General features: G+C 37.4%; 1 protein-coding gene across 4 annotated transcripts in view; it reads left to right on the top strand.

The window, feature by feature from the left end:
* The window catches only part of ARHGEF3 (Rho guanine nucleotide exchange factor 3), a 156,427-nt gene that overhangs the window by 30,307 nt on the left and 103,466 nt on the right, over positions 1–22,654 (top strand). For 2 of the 4 annotated variants that reach the window (XM_067303751.1, XM_067303752.1), the window contains exon 3: positions 15,295–15,361. The exons of the other annotated variants lie outside the window; for them this stretch is intronic. In XM_067303751.1, coding sequence (XP_067159852.1) covers positions 15,295–15,361 — 67 coding nt within the window. The remainder of the gene's footprint in view (positions 1–15,294; positions 15,362–22,654) is intronic. 4 annotated transcript variants of the gene reach the window in all.

Genomic DNA, 22,654 nt, shown 5'->3' on the forward strand with positions numbered 1-22,654 from the left:
CGGGTTGTTTACATGGTGACTCATACATTTTGAGATTGCCATAACAATGGAAAACTCTTTGTGTCAAGCTGTTGTAAAGGTGTCATAAAAACCTGCTTTTTATTCTGTATTATTGTCTGCTAGACCTTCTAATCTCGTGTGCAAAGATTAACTCTCATGGTGTCAGAGCATGCTTACAATACATGTCTTTTATGGTAATTTAATGCCTTAGTATTATTTTAGCAATCAAATCTCAAATACATTATCCCTTCAGTAGAAAATTTTTGTTTGCTGAGGCTTTGGCTAGTGGAAGAAGTCATTAGTTTCAAGCTTATTGTTTTAACTGGAAGGTTTTCTTCTTAGCCAATTTAAAAATATTGTAGTTTTTCTTTCCTGCATTTTGTTCTCATGCTGTAGTCAAGTTTAGAATAGGCATCTTAAACCTTTTTACGTATTTAGTTATTTTCAGGCAGTCTTCCATATCATGTATCTTCCATGCATATCAGGTACAGTGTTAATATAATATTTCTCTGTGTTTTAGGATTAATATTAAATATTTTTTTACTTGGTAGGAATTTCAAATTCTTCTCCAAGGTTTTATGCACTTTGGAAAAATCATAGCTTTTTTTTTTTTTTAACAGCAAGGTGGTTGATACATGATGACAATTTAAAGAAGAAAGAATAGACTTTTTTTTTCCTTCCTGTACACTTACTTGAAGAAAGTTATGACAGATGTGGAGTAAAAAACTTTGTCCCCTTTCACAGTGGGACCTAATGGGGGAGGGGGAGCTGGAAGGTATGGAACTATTTACTTTGCTTTTCAAAGTATCGAGAAAAGTTAGATTTGCAGGAAGGGGGGTGTGTATGTGTTCTTCAAAGAAAGCCTAGTTTCCTCAGGAAATGTTATATGACTGTGGTGTCTGTGTCGTACTAGTAACTTTTCAACCCATTTTCCAGTTTAATTTTTTAAAAAAGATGCAGAAATGGCAGAGACAATATAGATACACAATTATCTTAAAACTTGTGTTTATGGGTAGAAATGAGAGACTCAAATTAGTCCAGCCATTGTGAGGAAGGCTGCCAGAGCACAGCCGTTTCAGGTTCTTTTTGGCAGGAGCCAAACAGGCGGTGAGCACACGCGTTACTCTGAACCTAACCACAGCCTTTTCATGGCGGGAGCGTCATGGAGGTAACGAGAGAGAGAGAGAGGGTGTGCTGAGGTGTGGGAGGAAACACGGGGCCTGCTTCCACAGGAAACCAGTCTTCATCAGTTCTGCCCCTTGCAGAATCTCTTTGGGTGTGTGCGTGGCTGAAAAAAGGCAGCGTCTGCTTGGAACAGGATGGTGCCTCTGCCGTCGTTGTACATGCTCAGGGCTACATCTCTGTTCTTTTCATCCTGACTGAGATCATGGGGTCCTGTGCTGTGCATAAGATGAGGCTGCTGTTTCACTTGATTCCAGTACCACCTGACTCTCTTAAGAATGAGAAAGCAGCTTCTTAGGGTTAATGTTTACCCTTAACACAGAGCCTATACTAGAGTGCCGGACTTGCAAGGTTGAGCTCCACACCTAACGTTACATCACTTCACCCGAGAGACTGACTCATCAAGTTGATACATACGTGTTCTCTCTCAGCTTAGGGTTGTCAAGTTGGGGAGATTTGTCTCTGTTGCTGTTAGACAAACAATGCTGTCACTGAATCCTGCAGCAGGTACAGTCTTGACGGATATCTTACGCAATGTGGGTAAGGTGGGAGCACAAATAGCAACGTTAGCTAGGATCTTACTAAGATGAGGAATCTGGTCTTGTGGTTAATGCAAAGAAACCTGAAAAATCAGGAGGTATGACTACTAATGTTGGATTTTCTGCAGATTTTTTTTTGTGTGGTTTCGAGCAAAGGTCAAACACTCCATCTGTACATCATTTTCCTGAAAGGAAGTGTGGAGGTGATTGTGGTGCATTTGTTCAAGTTGTAGGGCTCTAAGTTACTCTGGTAAATAATGATGAAAAGATGCTGATAAAGAAAACGAGTAGTTGCCATTAAGCTACAGTATTTCAGTTAGTGTTTCAGCCCTTAACATGTGAGCCAAATAGTGTAACTAATCATATCTGTCATATAATTCACCTTTGGGTTTTGTCTTTTTTTTGTTCTGTTCCTTTTTCTCTAGCTTCAGTGAGGGCTATGCTTGACACCCTGTCCTAAAATATGGTCTGATATTGGTACACTATTAAATATTTAATGCAAACAACTGCTCTATTTGGAAGTGGGGAGAGCATTGGATGAAGTGAACTCCTTTCATATCAGTTTATGATGCATTTGGAAACCTTCAAAATGAAAAGTGTTATACAGAAGGCAAGGTGGTGTTTTATTAATCAAGAAAGATAGCATAAGTGATAGGAAAAATCCAACCGCTTGGCTACAATAGCATACTTCACAACAAAATAAATCTCAATACTCAGAATATTCAAAATAAGTAGGAATGTTTACATTACGTTCCTATCACTCTGGCTACCGACAGTAGCTCTGGTATCAATGACCATAAAGGAAGCTGCAAACTATAATTTTCCGTCATCACTGATCAAATTAATGTCTCTTTGATTTCTTTCCTTGGGCTTCATGACTCTTACTTCAACTGCCAAAGTAAGTTGGAATATTGTCTTCCTGTGCTTCTGGTGCTTCCTGTATTCAGACTGGAAAAGATTGTTCTCTTGTTTTTTGTAATTAGCAATTTTTCTAGTTTTTGTAATGAAATACTACAGCATATATCTACTTCTTAAATCTAATTAATGTATCTCTTTAAAACCCAAATAGATCAGCTACCAACAGGAGTAAGAGAAAAGATAGACATGTATTAAATTAAAGTCATGGCATAAGGAGAGATTCAGAGGAAAGATGATCACTGTAAATGCATTGAAATAACAAAAACCTGACAAAAATACAGAATGAAACACTGGTAATTGCTAACATTCAGCAGCTTAACAGAAAAGAGTAATTGGCAAGTCTGAAGCAAATTGTTTCCACATGTCAGAGAGAATCTTCTTTATATATTATAAAGATGTTAAAAATAATGGAGTATTTTAATGGGGAAAAAAATCGATACTGAACTTACTTATGTGCTGAAAATATGTTAATATGTGTAAGGATAAATAGCCTAAAAATTTATTTGAAAGGAAGTAATCACTGGCAAACTTATGTTAAAGATTTTTCTGATATGAGTTACTGGAACAAACTGTATTACAGATATTATACACTATTGCTCCAGTTACTGGACCAAACTATATTATTTCTTAGTTTCATAAATAACTATGAAAAACTTTAAAGTTTCATAACAACTGTATTTATTTCACTGGGCCTTCTGAGATTCTTTTCAGTAGCTAATGTCTGTTTTGGGTTAGCTTTGTTAGCTTTTTTTTTTTTTTTTTTTTCTTCTTCTTCTTCAGTGTGCTTGAGTAGGAAAGGTTTTGGTTTTTTGGAAGAACAAGATACAGCAGTGTGTACAGCTTATCAATATTGATAATTATATGTTAAAATAACTTATTTTGGGGCTCTTTGTTTTTTTCTACAGCAAAAATAGTATAAGTAGTAATTTTAAAAGGAACATTCAACACTTGTTGGCAGTAATTTTTCCTTGAAGGTGTGTAGAAGTGATACGTACAATATTTTTCTGCTTGCAGCCTTCATGCATGCTTACTTTTTGACCCTTAAGCACTTTCCCTGTGTCTATTTTAGGAGACATCTTAGAACAGGTAATTTGGAGTCATAGGCCTAAAGTTTTTATTTGACTTTGCCTTCTGTCTATCACAACATACACTAATACTTTTGAAACAGAGAGAAGAATGTCGTTTGCCTTGCAGGGTGCAGTTAATTCTTGAACTTGCTGCCCTGACATACTATTTCAGGCCAACAGAAGCAAAACAAATACGTACTTGTATCAGTTATGAGATTTGTTATCAATTGCCTTAAATAAGATAAAATGAGAAGATTATAAATTATTGTTTCAGGTCATAGACAACCTCTGCTTGAAAGAGATGAGAATTTCCTCCATTTGCAAATCAACCCATCATTGGTCTACTTTGCAGCAAAATCCCATTTCCTGTATGATCCACTGGTCTCATTTAGCATGCTGATTTCTGTTTTTTTCAGGAATTTTATATAATTGGAGGGGGAAAAAAAAGGATGAGTGTGCGTGCGTATATATATTTCTGAAAACACTGGACCCAATCTTCCCAACCTGTAAATGCATTTTTTATTAATTTTTTGTTTTTGTTTTATCCCAGGTCAAAGTATATACTTTCAGAGCCATCACTGGTATTAATGTTATTTAGTAATTACAGGATTCTGTAGTCTTAAGAAAATTATTTTAGCTAACTTTTCTTTCTTCATAAAGTGCTGTTAGAATGAAAATGCTGTGGTGTAGTTAGTGGGTTTATATTGGAAAGACTAGAGAATATAACTTGTTGCTGCTGGTAGAAGCAGAGGTAACTGAACATTTTCTGTCCTGAATTGATACTTTGAATGGAGCTTTCATGGAATGATAGTTTCAACAGATCTTACTTCATTGCATTTGGAGATTTCTATAGTAATTACTATGGCAACACTGATGCAAAAAACGTTCCCACTGGAACCAGCTGTGAATAATAATGAACAATTGAAAACATTTTGCTTTTGCATCTCAGGTTAAATATACTTTCAAAAATCATGGAAATAATGAAAGTGTGTATTTTACTTAATAGGAGGTCATTCTACTAGCTAAGTATCCAGATATTCTTATTGAAGAGGTATTTGGTTTCAGAGTGCCTGCACCATTTAAATATATCATTGAGATATCCTTCCTCAGACCAATGAATAGTGTCAGAAATACTGGCCGTAAAATTTGGCACTGGCATTAGATGCTTAAAGTTGGAAAGGAACTTCTAATACCAAGTATGTAGTACAAATTCTTCATGTCAGAAATTATAACTTACCGTGATTGACAGTGTTGTTTGTTATATAAGTGGGTTTATGTAATCCATCCTGATCAAACTATATTGACAGTTTTCTGATATCACTGTACAGTGAAGATGGAGATCACAAAAGTCACATGATAGTGGTCAATATTTGTTGACTTAGCAGCTATTTATAAATTGCCCTGAAAAATATTGCTGGTTTTTGCAGAAATAAATTAACAATTTGCCAGTGTTTATGCTGAACAGAATACTCTGATGTCAGAGGATGCAGTATTTATTGAAATTGCTTGTTGTGAAAAGTGGCTCTCCTTGTACGTATAAACCGGCCTTTGTGCATGTGGTTGCCTTGTTCTTATTTATTTCACTTCCATTCAGGACAGAGGGGAAACCAATCCAGTGTTTATGATATGAATAAACTTTTTATTTTGAAAGCATATTACGACTTGACTTGGTAGTTCTTACACGGACAAAAGTCTTATAGAGCAAAGGGCAATTATCACCACAAGAGAAAGTCCTAATGAGCTATATCAACAATGGAAACTGAAGCAATCAGTATTAAAAGAACACTGCTAATTGTTGTCAAGACCTCAGAAACTCTATTCAAGTTAAATAAGGAAATTGCAAAGATTGTTTTGTTAAAATTCTAAGCCCAGAGGGCTGAGAGTTGCTCTTTTAGATGTATATGCAGCTCAATAGGCATTACCGTGCAGATGGAAATGAGGATGAAATGGAAATGAAATCACTGTTCATTTCATTTGGGTCCCTGCAACGTACATTCTGGTACTAATGCAAGTGAAAGTCTTACAGGTTAAAAAGTCTTGGTAAGTCTAAAAGCTGCATGGTTTCGTCTTGATGAATGATGTATATATATATTGCGTATTGCTTTAAAGTTTGATTCAGGGCCTCAGTTCTTTTTGGAGCACATAATATAACTGAGTTCAAAAAAATTGAATATACTGGCAGCTTATTAAAGAAGACTGGTTGTATTAAAGAAAACTGGTAAAGAAAACTGTAAATAGATTTACTAAAAATATTTGCTGTCTAAAGATGTTTCAGCTGTGAGTATCCAAAATACTTTGCTAAGCATAGCAGTGTTTGTTTTCACCTATTGATAATCTAATGAACTCCTCTGCCAGGTTTCATATTCCCCTAAAAGAAAAAAAGGGTGTTTATTGGGTGTTGATCTTTAAAACAGCACCAAAAAAATCCCAGCTCATAGTAGTTTAAATTTCTAAATAAAAAGCTCTGTAAAACCGAGAAAGGATTGTTTGAAAATTTTGGAGCTTTTTCCACAAGACTTGATTTAGAGAGAGAGAGGAAAAAAAACAGCCCTCAAACTGAACTCCTTTCCCATGAAAGAATATTATCAGCAGGTGGTTGAATTCCTGCCTTTTTTCCGCTGCTTGATACTCTGGCCTTTATTTAACTGACACTGCTTTATAGTGCAGGAGTAGTTCTGTTGCCCATACTTTAGTTATGTCTTAGTGAAATACTTGCCTGTATCCTGAGCAGAGCCCCAGGATGCTGCAGAACTGAACCTTTAGTGCATTTTACATCCCAGTTATAGGCCCATAAATGACAAAGCAGCTAAATGGATTTGATGTGGCAACCTGCAATCCTTTAGTCATGAGGACAGAATTAGTGTAGATGTGAAACTATATGGTACATTCGACTTTTCCGGGAATAGTTACTGCCCACGGAAGTTAAGTGACTGGCATGGTTGCATACGCTCAGGAAAGGTTATTAGCTGCCCTGGTGACAGACCTGTTATGATCTCGAGATAAGGCAGTCTGTCTGTGTTTGCGAAGAAGTTACAGGGGTGGTTCTTGTCACTCATTCTGAAGCACACTCCTTCATTTAAAACACTCCTTCAGACAAGAATAATCTTTGTCAATGAAAAAATATTTTGAAAGTTACAATCCACTTTAATTGACTGCATTTTATAAAAGCAGTTTCCTTACTTGACTGACTGGCTTAATGCCATATCTTTGAGAGCTAGGTGTGAAAAATATATAGCATTCTTTTAAAAGGAGTGCAGGAGTTCTTTTCGCTTTTCAACCTACAGAATGCTCCGAGTTGACCATAGACTTAATGACAGCACTCTTGTTTGGTGTTTTTTACTAGGAACGTATGTTTTGGTCTCTTCATGTTGAAATACAAGCCACAGTGCAGAAAACAGTAAAGGTCCACATGGGGTAATAAGAAAATGGATTGGTTATTTTAAAATCTTTTATTGTATTGACTTGCCCCAAATGTTTGTTTTAAATAGTGTTGCCCTCTTTATTCAGTCCCTGACCTTTTTAACATCATCTGTTAAAGAACCACAGCTGTGTGGGAATTCATGTTTACCTCTAAAGTGAGGGCCAGATGATAATGAATCCAAACAAAAAGGGTTTTCAGAAAATACTTGTTTTCATTATCGGGAGTGTGGTGTGATGGCATTTGAATGATCATTTCAAGGGTATTAGTAGCCTCTCTGTAGGTTAACAGTGAAAATATTGTTTGGTTGGATTTCACAGGCTGGTAGAAATCCCTTGTCTACTTTCTCTTGGTGAATATTTTTGTTTCTCTCTAAGTGGTAATGTCCAATCTTGTTAAATTAAGTGTATTTCCCAGCATTAAGTTCTTGATGAGAAGTTGCTTCTGTTTTGAAAACAAAATGGAATAAACTTCTTGTGTTTCCTTGAATGTGAATATTGTTGTGACTTTTTGTCTGGAGGCTTGATTTCTCTGGCGCTCTCACGATGGGGGCCATTTAAGCATTGCCATCAGATCTTTTTTCCCATGGACCAGAGGATCTTATCTGTACAGCTGACTGTAGGGTGGAGATGAGCAAACGTTTCTTTTTGAGCTGTTGCTCTCTTTGTAAAGAATTCAGCATACGTCTGTGATACGGCAATGGGATAATGTAGCAACTAACCAAATTAATGAACGTGTTATTGCCAGCTCTTCTTCTTAGTATTTTTGAAATACTATAGGAATAATTTTAAGCTGCTCATTCAAAGCCAGCCAACTAATAATCTTACTAATGTCATCTTCTGCAATATTTGTGGTATCTTGTTACAGAAAAATAATACAGGAGTCTTTTTCGGTCTTTCCTGACATAAATGCAACTATACCCGTCAAACTGCAGAAATGCCTGTGACCTTCTCTTGGCTAGTAGCCAGGGCTTTCCAGTTCAGTTGTGAATCCAGTCCGTATAGGTCAAGGAGAGGCTTTGAGTGGTTTATACCAAGTATAGTTGATTGCATTGTCCTGCAGTAGTTAAAAATGAAGAATTAAATCATGTTTAAAATTTTAAATGAAGCCTGTATTTCTTCAGAAGCTGAAATGTAACATCAGGAGTAATCTCTGATTTTTAGGTCAAAAGGTAGAACTTTGCTTAATCTTCAAATTTTTTCCACTTCATAAAACAGACTTAACTTTACATGAAATTAATCAAATGCAGAAATGGAAGATGTTATGTAGCTTCCTTGCTTTTTTAGTAGTGATGGGATATTTTACAGTGTGTTTATTGATTCATTGTATAAACAAATGTGAAGGAAGCATGGGAAAAGAGTAGGTGTGGGACAACTCACTGGTGAATATACCTGCTTCAGTGACGCAGGCTTTCCTCGCATACGCCCAGATTCACAAGAACTGTTTTTCATTCTTAATGTGTTTGTGACACTCAGTTTATAACAGTACAGCTATAAAAATTTGTGTTTGTGTTCAGAAAGTCAGTGCAGCTAGTAGAAAATCCTTCATCTGTGTTTTTTTTCTTGGAATATATATATATTTTTTCTCTCAAGGCAGCAAGCATCCAATCTTGCTGATCTGTTTTCAGGTGTCTGTGAGTTGACTCTTTGGGATCTTGAACTCATGTCTGTGGAATTGGACCTTGATAAATCAAACATAAATGTTTGAAACTTTATGCAATCTCTTTTTGGCACAAAAGTGTGCAGGCTTCTGCTGTAGAAGGGAAACAATATTTGACATTTAAAGTACAATGTCAAATGGAGAAGTCAGTATTTTGGTTAATTAGGTCAAAGACATGTTTTCCTCTGATTTTAAAATCAATACCAAAGGTACTTTTATCATTATCTATAATTTGAAACATCTGATAGCATCAGCATTTCAAATCTTTGTGGCTTAAAAATGCTCTTGCATATCTGGGCTTCACCAGGTAAACCCCCTTGAAAAGCTTCTTAATTTAATATCACAAATATATCCCAGTAACTTTAAAAAAGAAAAAAAAAAAAGTGCTTTTATGAGCATACTGCACACTTCTGATAAGTTGCCAGCAGTTGACATTCCAGGAAATACTTCTGAACAGTCAGTACTATTTATTATTTAACAGTATCTTATTAAAATATTCTCAGCTGTAGAAACAATCTAATTTTTTGCTGTTTGAAAAGGATTTTTATGTCTTAGAGCAACTTGTTTCTAAGTGGTTTGAGCTTCCCTTCTGTCATCTGAATGAGTATTCATATAGATTACTTTGTGAACTGCACTTTTGTCTTCAAACAGCTGCAACAGCTGAGTATTTTAAACAGGTAACAAAAAGCACACACAGCTTGGATATTCATACCTAGAAAAAACTGTTGTCTGATTCTACGTGCGGAAAGACTGCAGGATCAGATGAAGACGTAAAAACTGCGTGAGCTTAAGTTAAACTGCTATAAATCCTTCATTTATCTCATCATCATGCTTTAAGACAGGTAACGCACTTTTTTTCTTTTTTCTAAGTGTAATAGAAACATTAAACCATCCAGTGGATGTTGTAGTCTCTAGATTCTTTTATATTGTTTTACTTATCAAATGTAATTATGTCAGTAACCTACAGCACAGTAAAAGTTGCACAAAAAATCACTGAGTTGTTCTGGGAGGCATATATGTCTGGTCTAAAACCTGTGTCTAAATAAAGATTAAAAAAAAAAAAGAAATCTTTGTCCAACAAATGCATTCCTATGTGTGTTCTTAGTGTGTATGTGTGAAAAACTTAAACAGAAACACCTGCATGTTTTAAGGACAGAAATATTGTTTTATGAATTTTAATTCTTTTACAACAGTCAACATAATTTTGGGGAAGGCAGCTGGATTCTATCCTGAGTTTTATGCAGCAAAAGCAGTTATGAGTCTTGCTCAGTCTTTTCTAAAACTCTACAGTCCAACTGATTTGCCCTGTGAATGTTATTGCTAGTGGTGATAGGTGAGAAGAAAAGAATTCAAGTCTTGCTTTCAGTTCAAAGGCAGAAATAGGACATGCTATATATATACTTATTAAACTCAAGAAGTGTATAATATTGGGAGGTTTTTTTTTTTTTTTGCAAAACCATTTTAAGAAGGATCTATGTTTTGTTTCAAGACAAGTATTTATGATGATGCTGGTTTATTATGAATTACTGTGTCTTCTGAATGCAAGCAGCAGATGGGACAATGTAACCATACTGTAAGCCAAATAGTATCTACTCCAGTCTGGACTGAGGTGCATCTTTTTAAGTTAAAGTTTCACAGTGAAAACCAACTGACATTTACGCTTAATCCACTTTAATACTTTATCAGAGTTTATGGCAACATCTTGTCTTATTTTATATAAACTTCTGTAGCATATATTATTTAGTTGCGGGAAGGGAAACAACGTTTCTCTGTATGTAATAGTTTTTAGATTCATGGTTTATCTTGTTCTCTCTCCTTCTTTCTTCCCTCTCCTTCTCCCCAGGTAGTATTCTTCTGTAAAGCTCTACTTCTCTTGGCCAGTTTCTAATACAGCCTGGTGTTGGAAAAATCATATGGGGCCGACTTACAATAATTATCCTAATAAAGTATTCATAAAGTAATACATGGCAACTAAAAGTATTATAACTCTTATTCCCGCTAACTTAGGACTTTAAGGGACTCTTCTGGAACACTGAATCCAGGACCTTACAATCTTAAGCTGCATGTTTGCTCTGTCTAATGCACTTGCCACTTACTCTCCAGCCTTTCGCACATCAGAGGCCATAAAATAGTTTCAGAAGCACCTTGGTTAAAGATCAAGAGCTACAGCTCAGAAGGACATTACCAATGTTAAAAGCTCTTGCAATAATAAATGTTTTGTTCAATAAAATCCCAAATGATCCTTATGGAAGAGCAGGATTGCTGGGAAACCAGCAGGCAAGCAAGTCAGTGTAATTCAGTCATTCCCTGGTAAATGTTTCAAGGATTCTAATGCTACTAAAGTGTGAAGATGTCATTTCTAAGTATCGGGGTAGTGGCAAGACTTGTTTTTCCAAGGCTGGAAGGTTAAAGATCAAATGGAAGATGAACGGTTAAAACATCTTGTAAAGAGGAGGAGGTTGACTGTCTTCACAGGTGCGTTTCCAAGTAGCAGGCCTCTGCTTGCGCTTTCTCAGACTGAAAGGCCTTGGTTTTAGGCCTGTAATTCCAAAGCAGACTTTCCCTAGCAATCTCCAAACCAAGCTGCACTGAGAGGTTTGATGACCCCCTCCTTCCAAGTCTGAAGAGGTCCTACATAGTCCCAATCTTTTGGTCTTTCCTTCTTAAAACTCAGCATTGGGGAGAAAAGATTTGAGTGACTTTTCGCTAAATTGAAAAAGAAAACTATTTGTAAGAAAGACCAAGTATTCTAAATGATAGCCTTGAGAGTACTGTTACAAGGAATTGGAGGGAGAGCTCCCCTCTTTCCCTCACCCATTATATATTTCATTTTTTCTCAGCCATGATCTGTTCCATCATTGTCTATTCCATGTATTTCAAGAGCACCAATTACATTGCATATAGTTAGAATAACCATTCTTGTCTTGTTCTTGACATCTGGGAAAGCCTTACTTACTTGTAGCATCTCTTTAACAGTAATTTATTTCATACTTCTTCTAAGTCTCCCTCAAAATCATATGTATTATCACTGTGCCTATTAATCTATCTCCTCTTGCCTTCTTTTCTGAGTGCATGTTTTAAAGTTCTCTATGCTACATACTTATGTCAGTGATGATTTTTATTCTTTGTTCAGTAAATTATTTTTATTTCTGAACTAAGTGGGTCTAAAACTCTCTAAATGATATAGTGTCCTTCATATCAAAGCATAACACTTATTGATTAGTTCAAAAACTGTTTTCTTGATGATTTTTGCAGTTTTTGCTTTTGTAGTTAAACTATCCTGACTACTTAGTTTAGAGTTACTTATAATACTTACTGTTTCTAAATTAGCTTATACACTGCTGCAGAGAACTCCATTCAGGTAAGATTAATCCAGTAAACCAAATGTTCTTCTCTGAAGTAGTGCCCTGTAGAAAATGGAGCAAGATATTTTAGAGGTATTCAAAAAAAAATTTTTGCAGCACTCAAATTCTCATTCAGTACGGTTCTCACTGATGTTGATAGGTAGCTGGGAAGACAGAGCTCCTAATAACTGTAAGAAAATGTAGGACCAGGTTGAAAGCTATAAATGAGGTCTTATTCTTGCTAGAATTATATTTTATGACTTGAGATGTAGTTGAAAACCAGAAGTTGGTTTTTATTTTACTTTGGTTTAGGCGTGTATTTGGCTGAAAAATGCTGGTTCAGAACTGTGGTTATAAACTTGCTATGAATATAGTTCGCCTAGTTATTAGATGGTTTCTAGTTATGGGAACAGAGAGGTCTCTAGATTAGTCTTTTAGTAAGATAATAGGACGAAGCTTTGGTAGTTTTAAGATCTTGATAAGTTTGTATGATGGATTAGATGAAATGGTTGTTCGTAATATGATGTTAGACTTGATGTATTCACTATATTCCCAGATTAGACTTTGAATAACCGTGATTTTTTTTTCTGGCCCATTTTAAAGATAGCCATTTCTGAAACTTGGATACCATCCTGCATTTTGAGAGCCTTTTCTCTATCTACCTTAGTTAGGGGTTAAAGCCCCTCCCATACAGAAAGCTGACTTTGTTACTTCCCACTTCCTTGACCGTGATTTCTGTTGTGTGATATATGGGCATCTCATTTTTAAAAGATTTCTAAATGAATTTTAAATAGAATAGAAAATGTAGAACTAATAGCTAGATCAGATGTATAAAAGTGAAAGGTTTTTGAAGAAATTATATGAAGTGGCCTATAGGGTGGTAAATGAGTAATTATACTTGAGAATAATTACTTCAGCCTGATTTCTGCTGTCTGGAGGAGAGCTGCACATACTGGATGAAAAAACGAAGAATTGTGTTTTGTTAGCTTGTTACTTAAGAACTCTTTTTGATGAAACTGGTTTCTTTCGTTGGGCTATTGTATTGAGGGCTGCTTGGTAACACTATCATAGAAGAAAAGAAAGGAGCTGGGATACCATTGCAAATAATGGAGAGGTTCGTTCTCACCAAGATGAAGTAAGGTCCTTGACTGGTAAGATGAGGAAGGAGGTTGGTCATTGTGAAACCTGGTGAAATGTATATTTACTATCAAGTCTGCTCTCTAATTTATTGTCTGTCACCATGTAGTATGGGACACTTTTGGTGACCTTGAAAGTCACAGGCTGATGATAACAACAGTTGTTAGTCATCAGACTTTTTTTAACGGATGGCCTTAGGTTTAGAGTAAATGAATGACACAACTGATTTATTACTTATTGTGGAGATCCCAGTTCTTGTTACAGGATGATTGTGGAAGAAATATATTTTTTTCTTACAAAGTTTAAATTTTCCTTTTAATTGTTGTCTGAACTATTATAAATCATGATATACTTGCTCAAGTTGAAGTACCTTTTGTTTTGCCTCTATTCAGCTTAATTAAAACACAACTAGTGCAGTTTGCTTCTTAACAAATGAGGAAAAAAAAATTATGAAACAGCAACATTGAAATATAGAAGAAAAAGATACAGAATTGTAAGCTTAAATGTGAGACTTTTGAAAAGTGCCTAAGTCACTAAGGAGCATAACTCTCAGAAGCGCACAATGTTTTTTCAAAGTCTGACTGTAGTTCTAATGTGAGATCATTTGTGCATGCCACTGAATAAAACAGATATGAAGCATTGTTGACAAATCATAATTTGTGTAAGTTACTGTTAATCACATATTCTTTTTACAGATTGTAGTTACAGTTTCACCGAGGATCTTTTGTTTAGAAATTTAATTTCTTAGTAATTTAAATTGGAAAGCTGTAGCGGCAGGACTTCATAGTGTACAGTTTTTTAATGCTAAAATCTGTGAGATACATAGCCTTGTGCATTTTAATGACTATCAATGTGCTTGAAATTCTGATGTGCTTTCTGGTTGGCTGGCTGGTGGAGTGCAAAACTGAAAAGATTAACACTGAAGTTTGAGTTGTAACAAAAAATAACTCAGCTATCATTATTATAGGTTATTATTTGCATTATGGTACTATCTAAAAATATCTACTGAGATCAGGGCTCTGTGTTTTAATATACATAATAAGAAAATGTTCATACACCAAGTATATTACACCACAGAAGAGCAGGCAGACAAGAGACAGGAACAACTATTGCTCTCTTACCTTTACAGAAAATAAATTAGGATGCAGTGTGTTGAGGTTTCTCAGGAGCTGTGAGGTGTGGGAACTACTCCCAGACCCTTGCTTTAACTGCAAAAAAAAAAAAAATCTGTCCTGTGCTGCTACTTAAATTTTTTGTATTTTTGTTATTATTTGTGATCTCCTCTGTGATCTGTGCAGTCGTTTGGTTGCAGTGACTGTGCTGGGTACTTAGCAAAGAGTTTGGTGGCAGGACCTGGTTCCCTCAAGCTTTGGTCTGACTTCTTCATGTGTAAAATTGCAACAATGTTTGCCTACCTTAGCAAACTGTTTAAGATTTTACTGATGAAAAGCACTCATTAAGAGTGAAGTGGAGAAGGTTGTGGTTACTTTCAAGAAGTAATTGTGCAGGGATAATTACAGGGTAGGAGAAAGGCTTTAGAATGAATAAAAACTGGGAAGGCAGCTTCTCTGTAGCTTTTAGCACGGCACAAAGGTATGACTGACTTGCCTTACATTGATGCTTTGCATAGCTCCACTGTTAGGATTAAAGGCTCTTTAGTTTCCCCATCTAGTACAGCTCAGTGCACCATCTTGCATCGTGTGACCTAATTGCAGCTTCGTAGGCCCACCCTGTTCAGGTCAGGGTTGTCTCTGCTTGTTGAAAAGCAGTGGAAGTAATGAGAGGTTATTGCCAGATGTCAATCCAGTGGGTCTCTGAAGACTTGTAAGGCTGCCATGTTCCTTGGCGCTCAATCTAAATTAAAACTTTTTATTAAACTGAAGAGAGAAACCTGTCAGGAGTATAGCCAAAGAAATCTAAGATTGAAGTCTCTTTGTCTTTTCTCCCTCTGTCTTCCTCCATTATTGATATAGAAAATATGACAACTAAAAATGTAAACAGTAAGCACTTTTCCTTGTCTCATCTTACAGGCCAAAACAACAGCAACAGAACAATTTTTCCTTGTTTCCTTCTACTAAGGGCTGGAATTTCAGAGGGGTAAGTTTGGTGTTGTTTTGTTTATATTCTCTGTAACATTCCCTCCTGCTTCTACCTGTTGCAGTATGACTTTGTAGTAGTCAAACATGACAAGTAAGTACTAAAAACATGACACGGTAATTACAGAATGAAAGTTTAAAGTTTGTGGCTGCCTCAAAGACTTTCTGAAAAGAAAATCACATAGTTTATGTGATCAGCTGGCTTATTATGAAGAATGGGGGAGCCAATTTAGTGTAAGTAGGTTAACATAGAGTGTGATTAAAAAAAATTAAATTGGTGTGTTTTCACATCTGAAAATAAGTTAGCAAAGCTGAAGTGATATGCACAGTGCTTTTTTGCTATAATATGGAATCTGTAAAAAGTCATTTATATTGAAAACTTGTATATGTAAGTTGTGGAAGCATATTTGGAGATTGATAAACATTACATGAATTTCTTACAAGGCAGGAAGAACTAGATCCTATTTCTGTTTTATTGGTTGGCTGAGCAAGTCAGTCTGGAAGCATGTGTCTTCCCACAATAACCAAGTGAAAAGAAACATGAAAAATGCAAAGCAAATGAAACAGAACCTTAATCCTTGCTAACACCACCAGAAGCATTAATTCATATCTGCCTCGGGTTTCACAGAATCACACAGAATGGTTGAGGTTGGAAGGGACCTCTGGAGATCATCTAGTCCAACCCCCCTGCTCAAGCAGGGTCACCTAGAGCACCTTGCACAGGATCGCGTCCAGGCGTGTTTTGAATATCTCCAGAGAAGGAGACTCCACAACCTCTCTGGGCAACCTGTTCCAGTGCTCTGTCACCCTCACAGGGAAGAAGTTTTTCCTCATGTTCAGATGGAACTGTCTGTGTTTCAGTTTGTGCCCGTTGCCTCGTGTCCTGTCGCTGGGCACCACTGAAGAGAGTCTGGCTCCATCCTCTTGACACCCTCCCTTCAGATACTTGTACACGTTGATAAGATCTCCTCTCAGCCTTCTCTTCTCCAGGCTAAACAGGCCCAGCTCTCTCAGCCTTTCCTCATAAGAGAGATGCTCCAGTCCCCTAATCATCTTTGTAGCCCTTCGCTGCACTTGCTCCAGTAGTGCCACATCCCTCTTGTACTGGGGAGCCCAGAACTGGACGCAAGTACTCTAGATGTGGCCTCAGCAGGGCTGAGTAGAGGGGGAGAATCACCTCCCTCGACCTGCTGGCAACACTCTTCCTGATGCACCCCAGGATACCATTGGCCTTCTTGGCCACAAGGGCACATTGCTGCCTCATGCTTAACTTGGTGTCCACCAGCACTCCCAGGTCCTTCTCAGCAGAGCTGCCTTCCAGCAGGTCAGCCCCCAACCTGTACTGGTGCCTGGGGTTATTCCTCCCCAGGTGCAGGACCCTGCACTTGCCTTTGTTGAACCTCATGAGGTTCCTCTCCGCCCACCTCTCCAGCCTGTCCAGGTCTCTCTGAAAGAAGAGGTGTACTTCTTGTGCAGGTTGCTTCCTTCAGAGAGAGGTTGTCACTTATTTATTTTCATCTTAATGTCATAGTGGTGATGTTCAAACAGCATGAGTGTGTTTGTATGTGTGTAAGCACTGTAGCTTGACATATAGTCTAGGAGGAGGAGTTGTCACTGCATGTTGTATCTAAGTAATAGTGTTATTGTAACCTTTAGGTCAAAGGAAGGGCTTGTTTGCCTTGCCAGCTTCATTTGTTATAATAATTAATTACTTTTACCTGTAAATGCAGACTGACTTATATTGAACCTGAAGAATTCAGTCTGTATTCAGCAGAGCATTTAAGAAGACATTGCTTAAATGCTTTGTTGAAAGAGTAGATGGCATTGACAGGTTTACTGATCTGTGTTGGTCATAATATGGTAAACTTCATTAAAATTTTTAAAAAAAACCACAATGTCTGATACTGACTTTTGCACTCTATTTGATATTTTAAATAGAGCACCCACCCCTATTTACTGTGAGCTTTTTATTTTCACAGTCTATTTCTTGCATTGCACCGCAGAGCTACAGGGGTGTTATAAGTGTTACAGAGGAAGCAGTTCCCTCACAAAAGCATTATCAAGAATGCAGAAAAAAGGCAGGGGGTGTAGGGGTGAGAAAGACTAATCTGTAGATTAGTTCTAAATTTCGGAGCCAGTTTAAAAATAAAATTGACTTTAATATTTCTCAGAATCTGGAGCATGCTGAGGAAGTAATCAGTGGAAGACTATTGTATAAATGCGTTGCAGCTGGAGAAACAGCAATCCCAAGTTCAGTGAGCAATAGTGAAGGGGCAATGCAGTGGCATGGAATCAGGGATCCAAGATATATGGGAGAGATGGCGTAGGTCAATACATGTTAAACAGAAGTGGGGAGTCTAAGACTTAGGAGTGAAGAGGACAAGCCAGGAACATAAAAGGAGATGGCATTAGGGTTTGTTTATAGCATGATTAGAGCAAACTTGTAGTGAGAAAAGGATCTTTGAACTGCTTGCTTCATGTGTAGAAATGAAGTTATGTTGGAATTGCACAGCACTTCATTTTTAAGGAAACTTATAAGACACTAACACAGCTAGTCCAGTTCTGTAGTTGTAGTATTTCATAAAATGCATAGCAATCTGCAGTTGCATTACCAGATATTAATTGTTTGGAATAAACTACTATTACATCAAGGAAGAATCTGTATCAGTTGTTCACTGGAACTGTTGAGATGCTAAAATAGAGACAGTTGAGCACTGGACAAGAAAGCCAAGTTTCTGCTGGCATTTGCAATGTGTCAGCATCAGCCTTATTTTGATGGATGGAAAAAGTGTGTTATAAAATCCCAGTGAGCAGAATTCAGGTCACAAAGATTTTGATACAGATGCATACTAAAAGGTAACTGGTATTTTCTTTCAAGTGGGAGTAAAACCATATTGGGTAAAAGAGCTAAGTTAATGTTGATGGTGGAACTGTGAGTGAATTGGGTACTGCCACCTTTGAGTATAACAGGCAAAACTCTTGAGCTGGTTTGTACATATCTAATGACTTGTAAACGTCACAAAATTACAATGTTGTGTTTATTTACCAGTGCTCGCTTTGCAGTCAGTTCACTGTTTTTAAAATGTCTGTATCTCATGCTGATAAAGTGGGCTTGTTAAAGCATCAGTCAACATACACCAACGTAAACCTCAAAGTAAGATAAGGGAAGGCCCGGATGCTAAACATTTACCAAGGAAACTCCCCTGCACTTCTGTCTGTCTCTTGTTACTTAGAGAAATTTATTTGATCAGAAGAAGCTTTTTTCCATGCTGAGCAGTTCTTTTGAGCCTCATGGTTAGAGACCATATTTCATTTTCTCAGTGGGGATTTCCATGTGTCTAACAGTCATACAGTATTAGTAAAGGTGTACTGTGCATGTGTGTGGGCGAGCATCTCTGTGTGTAGGTACCATTTGACAAACAAGAAAGCCTGATGGTCAAGATAATATCACTTGTTTCTACCAGTGCTGTCATTTTTAGATAACAGTAGCAATTATTCCAGAATTTTGGGCAAAATTCCAGGAATCAATGGAAAGAAGGGTGTTGATTTTGATTTAACAGAAAAAAACAAATCCTAGTAAAATCCTGTTTTAGATGAAATTTAGGCTTAACATTGCCAGGTAGTGCCAACTCTCCACTATGTGTGGCTCCTGCATTTACACATCAGACATCAGCTTTATTTGGTTTTTGAAGAGATTGTATGGTCAGGTATCTAGCAAGTAAAAGAGGGCTTTAGAGGGACAGTATTTATGGTGCGAATTGTAATTTTGGAGAGTAGGAAACACAGAACCTGTAGAGGGAGACAAAATTACCAGGGGCCGGAGGCATGATGTAATGGGAAAACAGAAACACAGGAGATTAGGGGGCAGATGTGGTGTTTAGACTGAAAGAAGAAGGCAGCAGAAGAAGATAGGAGATACAGAGTTGGAGAACAGAGAGGAGAAGAGGAAGAAGTGGCAGCTTGGGAAGAGGGGTAGTCAGGATGGGGGAAAGCAAAGAGCAGTGGAAGATGAGGGAGAGAAAGGGTGGAGAGGGATGAAGTAGGGATTTGGAGGAAAGCTAGTGGATGTGGAAATGTAGAGGAGGGACAAAGTCTTCTATAAAACAGTCCAGGTTTATCAGCTCAGCCTTTGGAAATGTTGGCTGGAAGAGACATTGTTGACTGCAAATGTTGAAATGGAAGATAAAGATGCCATGTGGATGGGGAGCAATTTGGGGCCAGGCCTTGGTAAGGAGAAGAGGTGTGAATATCTGATGGGATGGGGCAGCTCAGTGGCAGGTCAGTAATGTAGGTAAGAACAGAACATCATAGATCTTAGGACAGAGGTCCATGTTAATCCTGTTTCTGCTCTCATTTGTGGTTGCCATTAATTCTCACTCTTTTTCTGCCACCCTTCCCTCAAAACACTGATGTAAGTAGGAGGCTTTCCCTGGTAACACCTTCTGCTCATGCATCAGAGACAGCAGTTTCAGATGCTGCTCCTAGTGTAGATACAGGTCAGCTTATGTAAATAATGTGTGAAGTCACCATGTAGTGTGTGAAATACAGTTTCATTTAATAAAAAGCGTCTCATCAAAAGAAGCTTGTGCAGTCGTGCACCCACAGTTAGATGCCAGGATTAAAGATTCCTTGGTTGTTTGCTAGTTATGATACAATCTTTAGTTACATGCTTCTGTGATAATTTTTCCATAGTAACAGTGATCGGAAGAGCTTATTTGTAAGGAAGTTCTGAATCCAAGCAGCCAAAAAATCTCTCCTGAGTAGTTTCAGATTTCAGTTTCTCTGTCTCCCCTTGACTCCTCAAAATCACCCACTTTCTATTCCCACTTGCCAGATAATTTTCTAGACTGTCTTAATCAGATGAATGATGGGCCCATGTTACTAAAAGCCTTTAAATGACTTTTTTTTTTCCTAATGATGTATTTAAATATGTTTGCAAGCATGCAACAATCCCACTGTTGACATGATGACATTTAAGATGGCTATGGAGAAACTGTCAGAAAATCAAAATCAAAATGGTTACCTGGTTAATGAAGATGTAGGCATGATGGAAGAGAACATAGGTTTCATCTCTGCTATCGCTGATACATTTCTCCATTCTTTTCCACAAAGAGCTGACATCATTTCCTGTATATTTTAAACAAACATTTGGGGCCATTAAAAAACTATGGTGATTTCTCTTCTTTTCCTTCCCCTACACACTCAACCTGGTTGAAGAACTTAAGTGCTAAAAATAAATAAATGAGCAGTGAAATCTAAACCAGCATTTTCTAGTTGAAATATTTTAGTGGCATATGTTTGGTGTGCAGTTGCCTGAGGATTGAAGATAATTTACTGCAACTGGGCTTCTTTCTATTTCCTCCTTTTTTTCATTTCCTTTTTAGTTTTGCAAAAGCATTTAAATAACCAAGCAGCAGATGTGGTCACCTGTGAGGAAGGCTGGTCTAATTTATCAGAAGCCTGACACATAAATGTGCTAAATATGCTGAAGGTAAATTTTAGATTCGTAAGTGGTTTCTGTGCTAGCTTTGCTTCAAGTGTGTGTATGCATGTGTGCGTATGTGTGTCGGGGGGGCAGGGAAGGTGTCCTTCATTCTGAGTGGGAAGAATTCCACACTTATTCAGAACAGTATTTACAAAATTATACATTTGTTTTGTGTAGGTTGACATACTTCAGTCATTCCCTTCGGGGTACGCGAATCTAAACAAGATAAAAGTTGCTAAGAGAGGGAAGTTTTTCTTTGCTCTTAGCTTGCTGGTTAACTGTATAAAAGGACGTTACCGGAAAAAAAGCACCTGTTTACCTCTCCTGGGTTGTTTGAGCAGTAGTGTTGCCCATAACAGGCTCATTAGAGGTGGTATCAGACAGCTCTTTATTCATCTTTGTTAAAGAAAAATTATACTCTAATGATTGAAGATCAAATGTGCTTAAATACCATTATCTCATAGGGGATTATGACCAATATAAGTCCAATATAATTTTAAAACACAATTTATTATATACATTACAATGCATACATAGTTTTCTATTATTTCAGTGTACCTGTATTTTGTGTGCACAATTTCAATAGTCTCTTCCGAGGGGGGGGGAAAAAGTTCATTTTGCATAATTGACGCTCTAAGTGAAATAATAGCACCTATTGCTACAAACATCCTGGAGTGAGTTTTTTCCTGTGTAATAGCAGGTCCCTCCGCGTGGGGGAGTCCTGCTGGCATCCCTGGGGTTGCAGGCCTGTGCTGCTGCTTGCTCCTTCATTTCCCTTTGTGGACAGTCCGTTCTGGTTTCTTCCTGCCCTCTTGCAGCTGGTTAAAGAGATGGTAGGTGGATGCTTGAACCCTGATCTCTCTCATTCCCCTTTCTCTTTGAAAGGGAGTGCAAATGCTGTACTCTTTTTTTTTTTTTTTTTTTTCTCCTTTTTAATAGATGAGGTATTCCTGTGCTCTGCTTGCCCCTTTTAGATCTCCTCCTTCTTCCAGTGGATTGCAAACTCCTCTGTTTCATAGCTGAGTTGCCCCAGCATTTCCTCCTCTCTTATCCTCCCTGTTCAAGCTTTCTTTTATCTTGTCTTGGTGGAAGTGCTGCAATGCCTCTGTCCAGCATTGAGCTTTCTTGGGCCAGAAAGTCTCTGAAATGTGGTATTAGCAGTTCTCTGCATATTGGGAGAAGGCTCTAAGCAATACATATCAGGTCTAGTGAGAGCTGAGTGTCTCTGTAGCCGTGCAGGAGTGGGGGAAACTTTACTTCAGACTGTTGATAGAAGCCATGCAGGGGGCTATGAGAGTGTTAAAAACTGTCTTGCATGGCATCCAATTTATAGTTTGGAAGACTAGAGCTCATTAATTTCAGCAAGTAGACAGCCTGGACACTGATCTTTATTTGTAAGGGAGCTGGTTTTGGTGTCTCCCTGCTTCATGAATGGGAGGAGTTTTAAACGTTTTAGCTTATTGGTTTTGTTTTTGAACAAACCATTAGAGCTGTTGTTGATTAGTCGCAAGACTAATTTCTCTTGGAACAGCAAGGTTTATGTTGGCAAACAAATGAAGATGCTATCAGGAATTCATTGTGTGGCATTTGCGTAATTGGATAGCAATCAATTCCATGTGCGGTTCCAAAACACACATCAGAATTGTTGTATTCTTAATGTATACACTGAATTTAAAAAGCAGTTCAGTTTGACCAGTTAGTGTTGAAAAATTTAAGAATGTGTTGTTCCAGACTGATGCACTGATTGAGCATGGTTTAATTACCATGATAATCCAGCTCTATCTACAGTGTGTGATGGGCATAGTTATG

Source organism: Apteryx mantelli, chromosome 12, assembly GCF_036417845.1.
Source record: "Apteryx mantelli isolate bAptMan1 chromosome 12, bAptMan1.hap1, whole genome shotgun sequence".
Lineage (NCBI taxonomy): Eukaryota > Metazoa > Chordata > Aves > Apterygiformes > Apterygidae > Apteryx > Apteryx mantelli.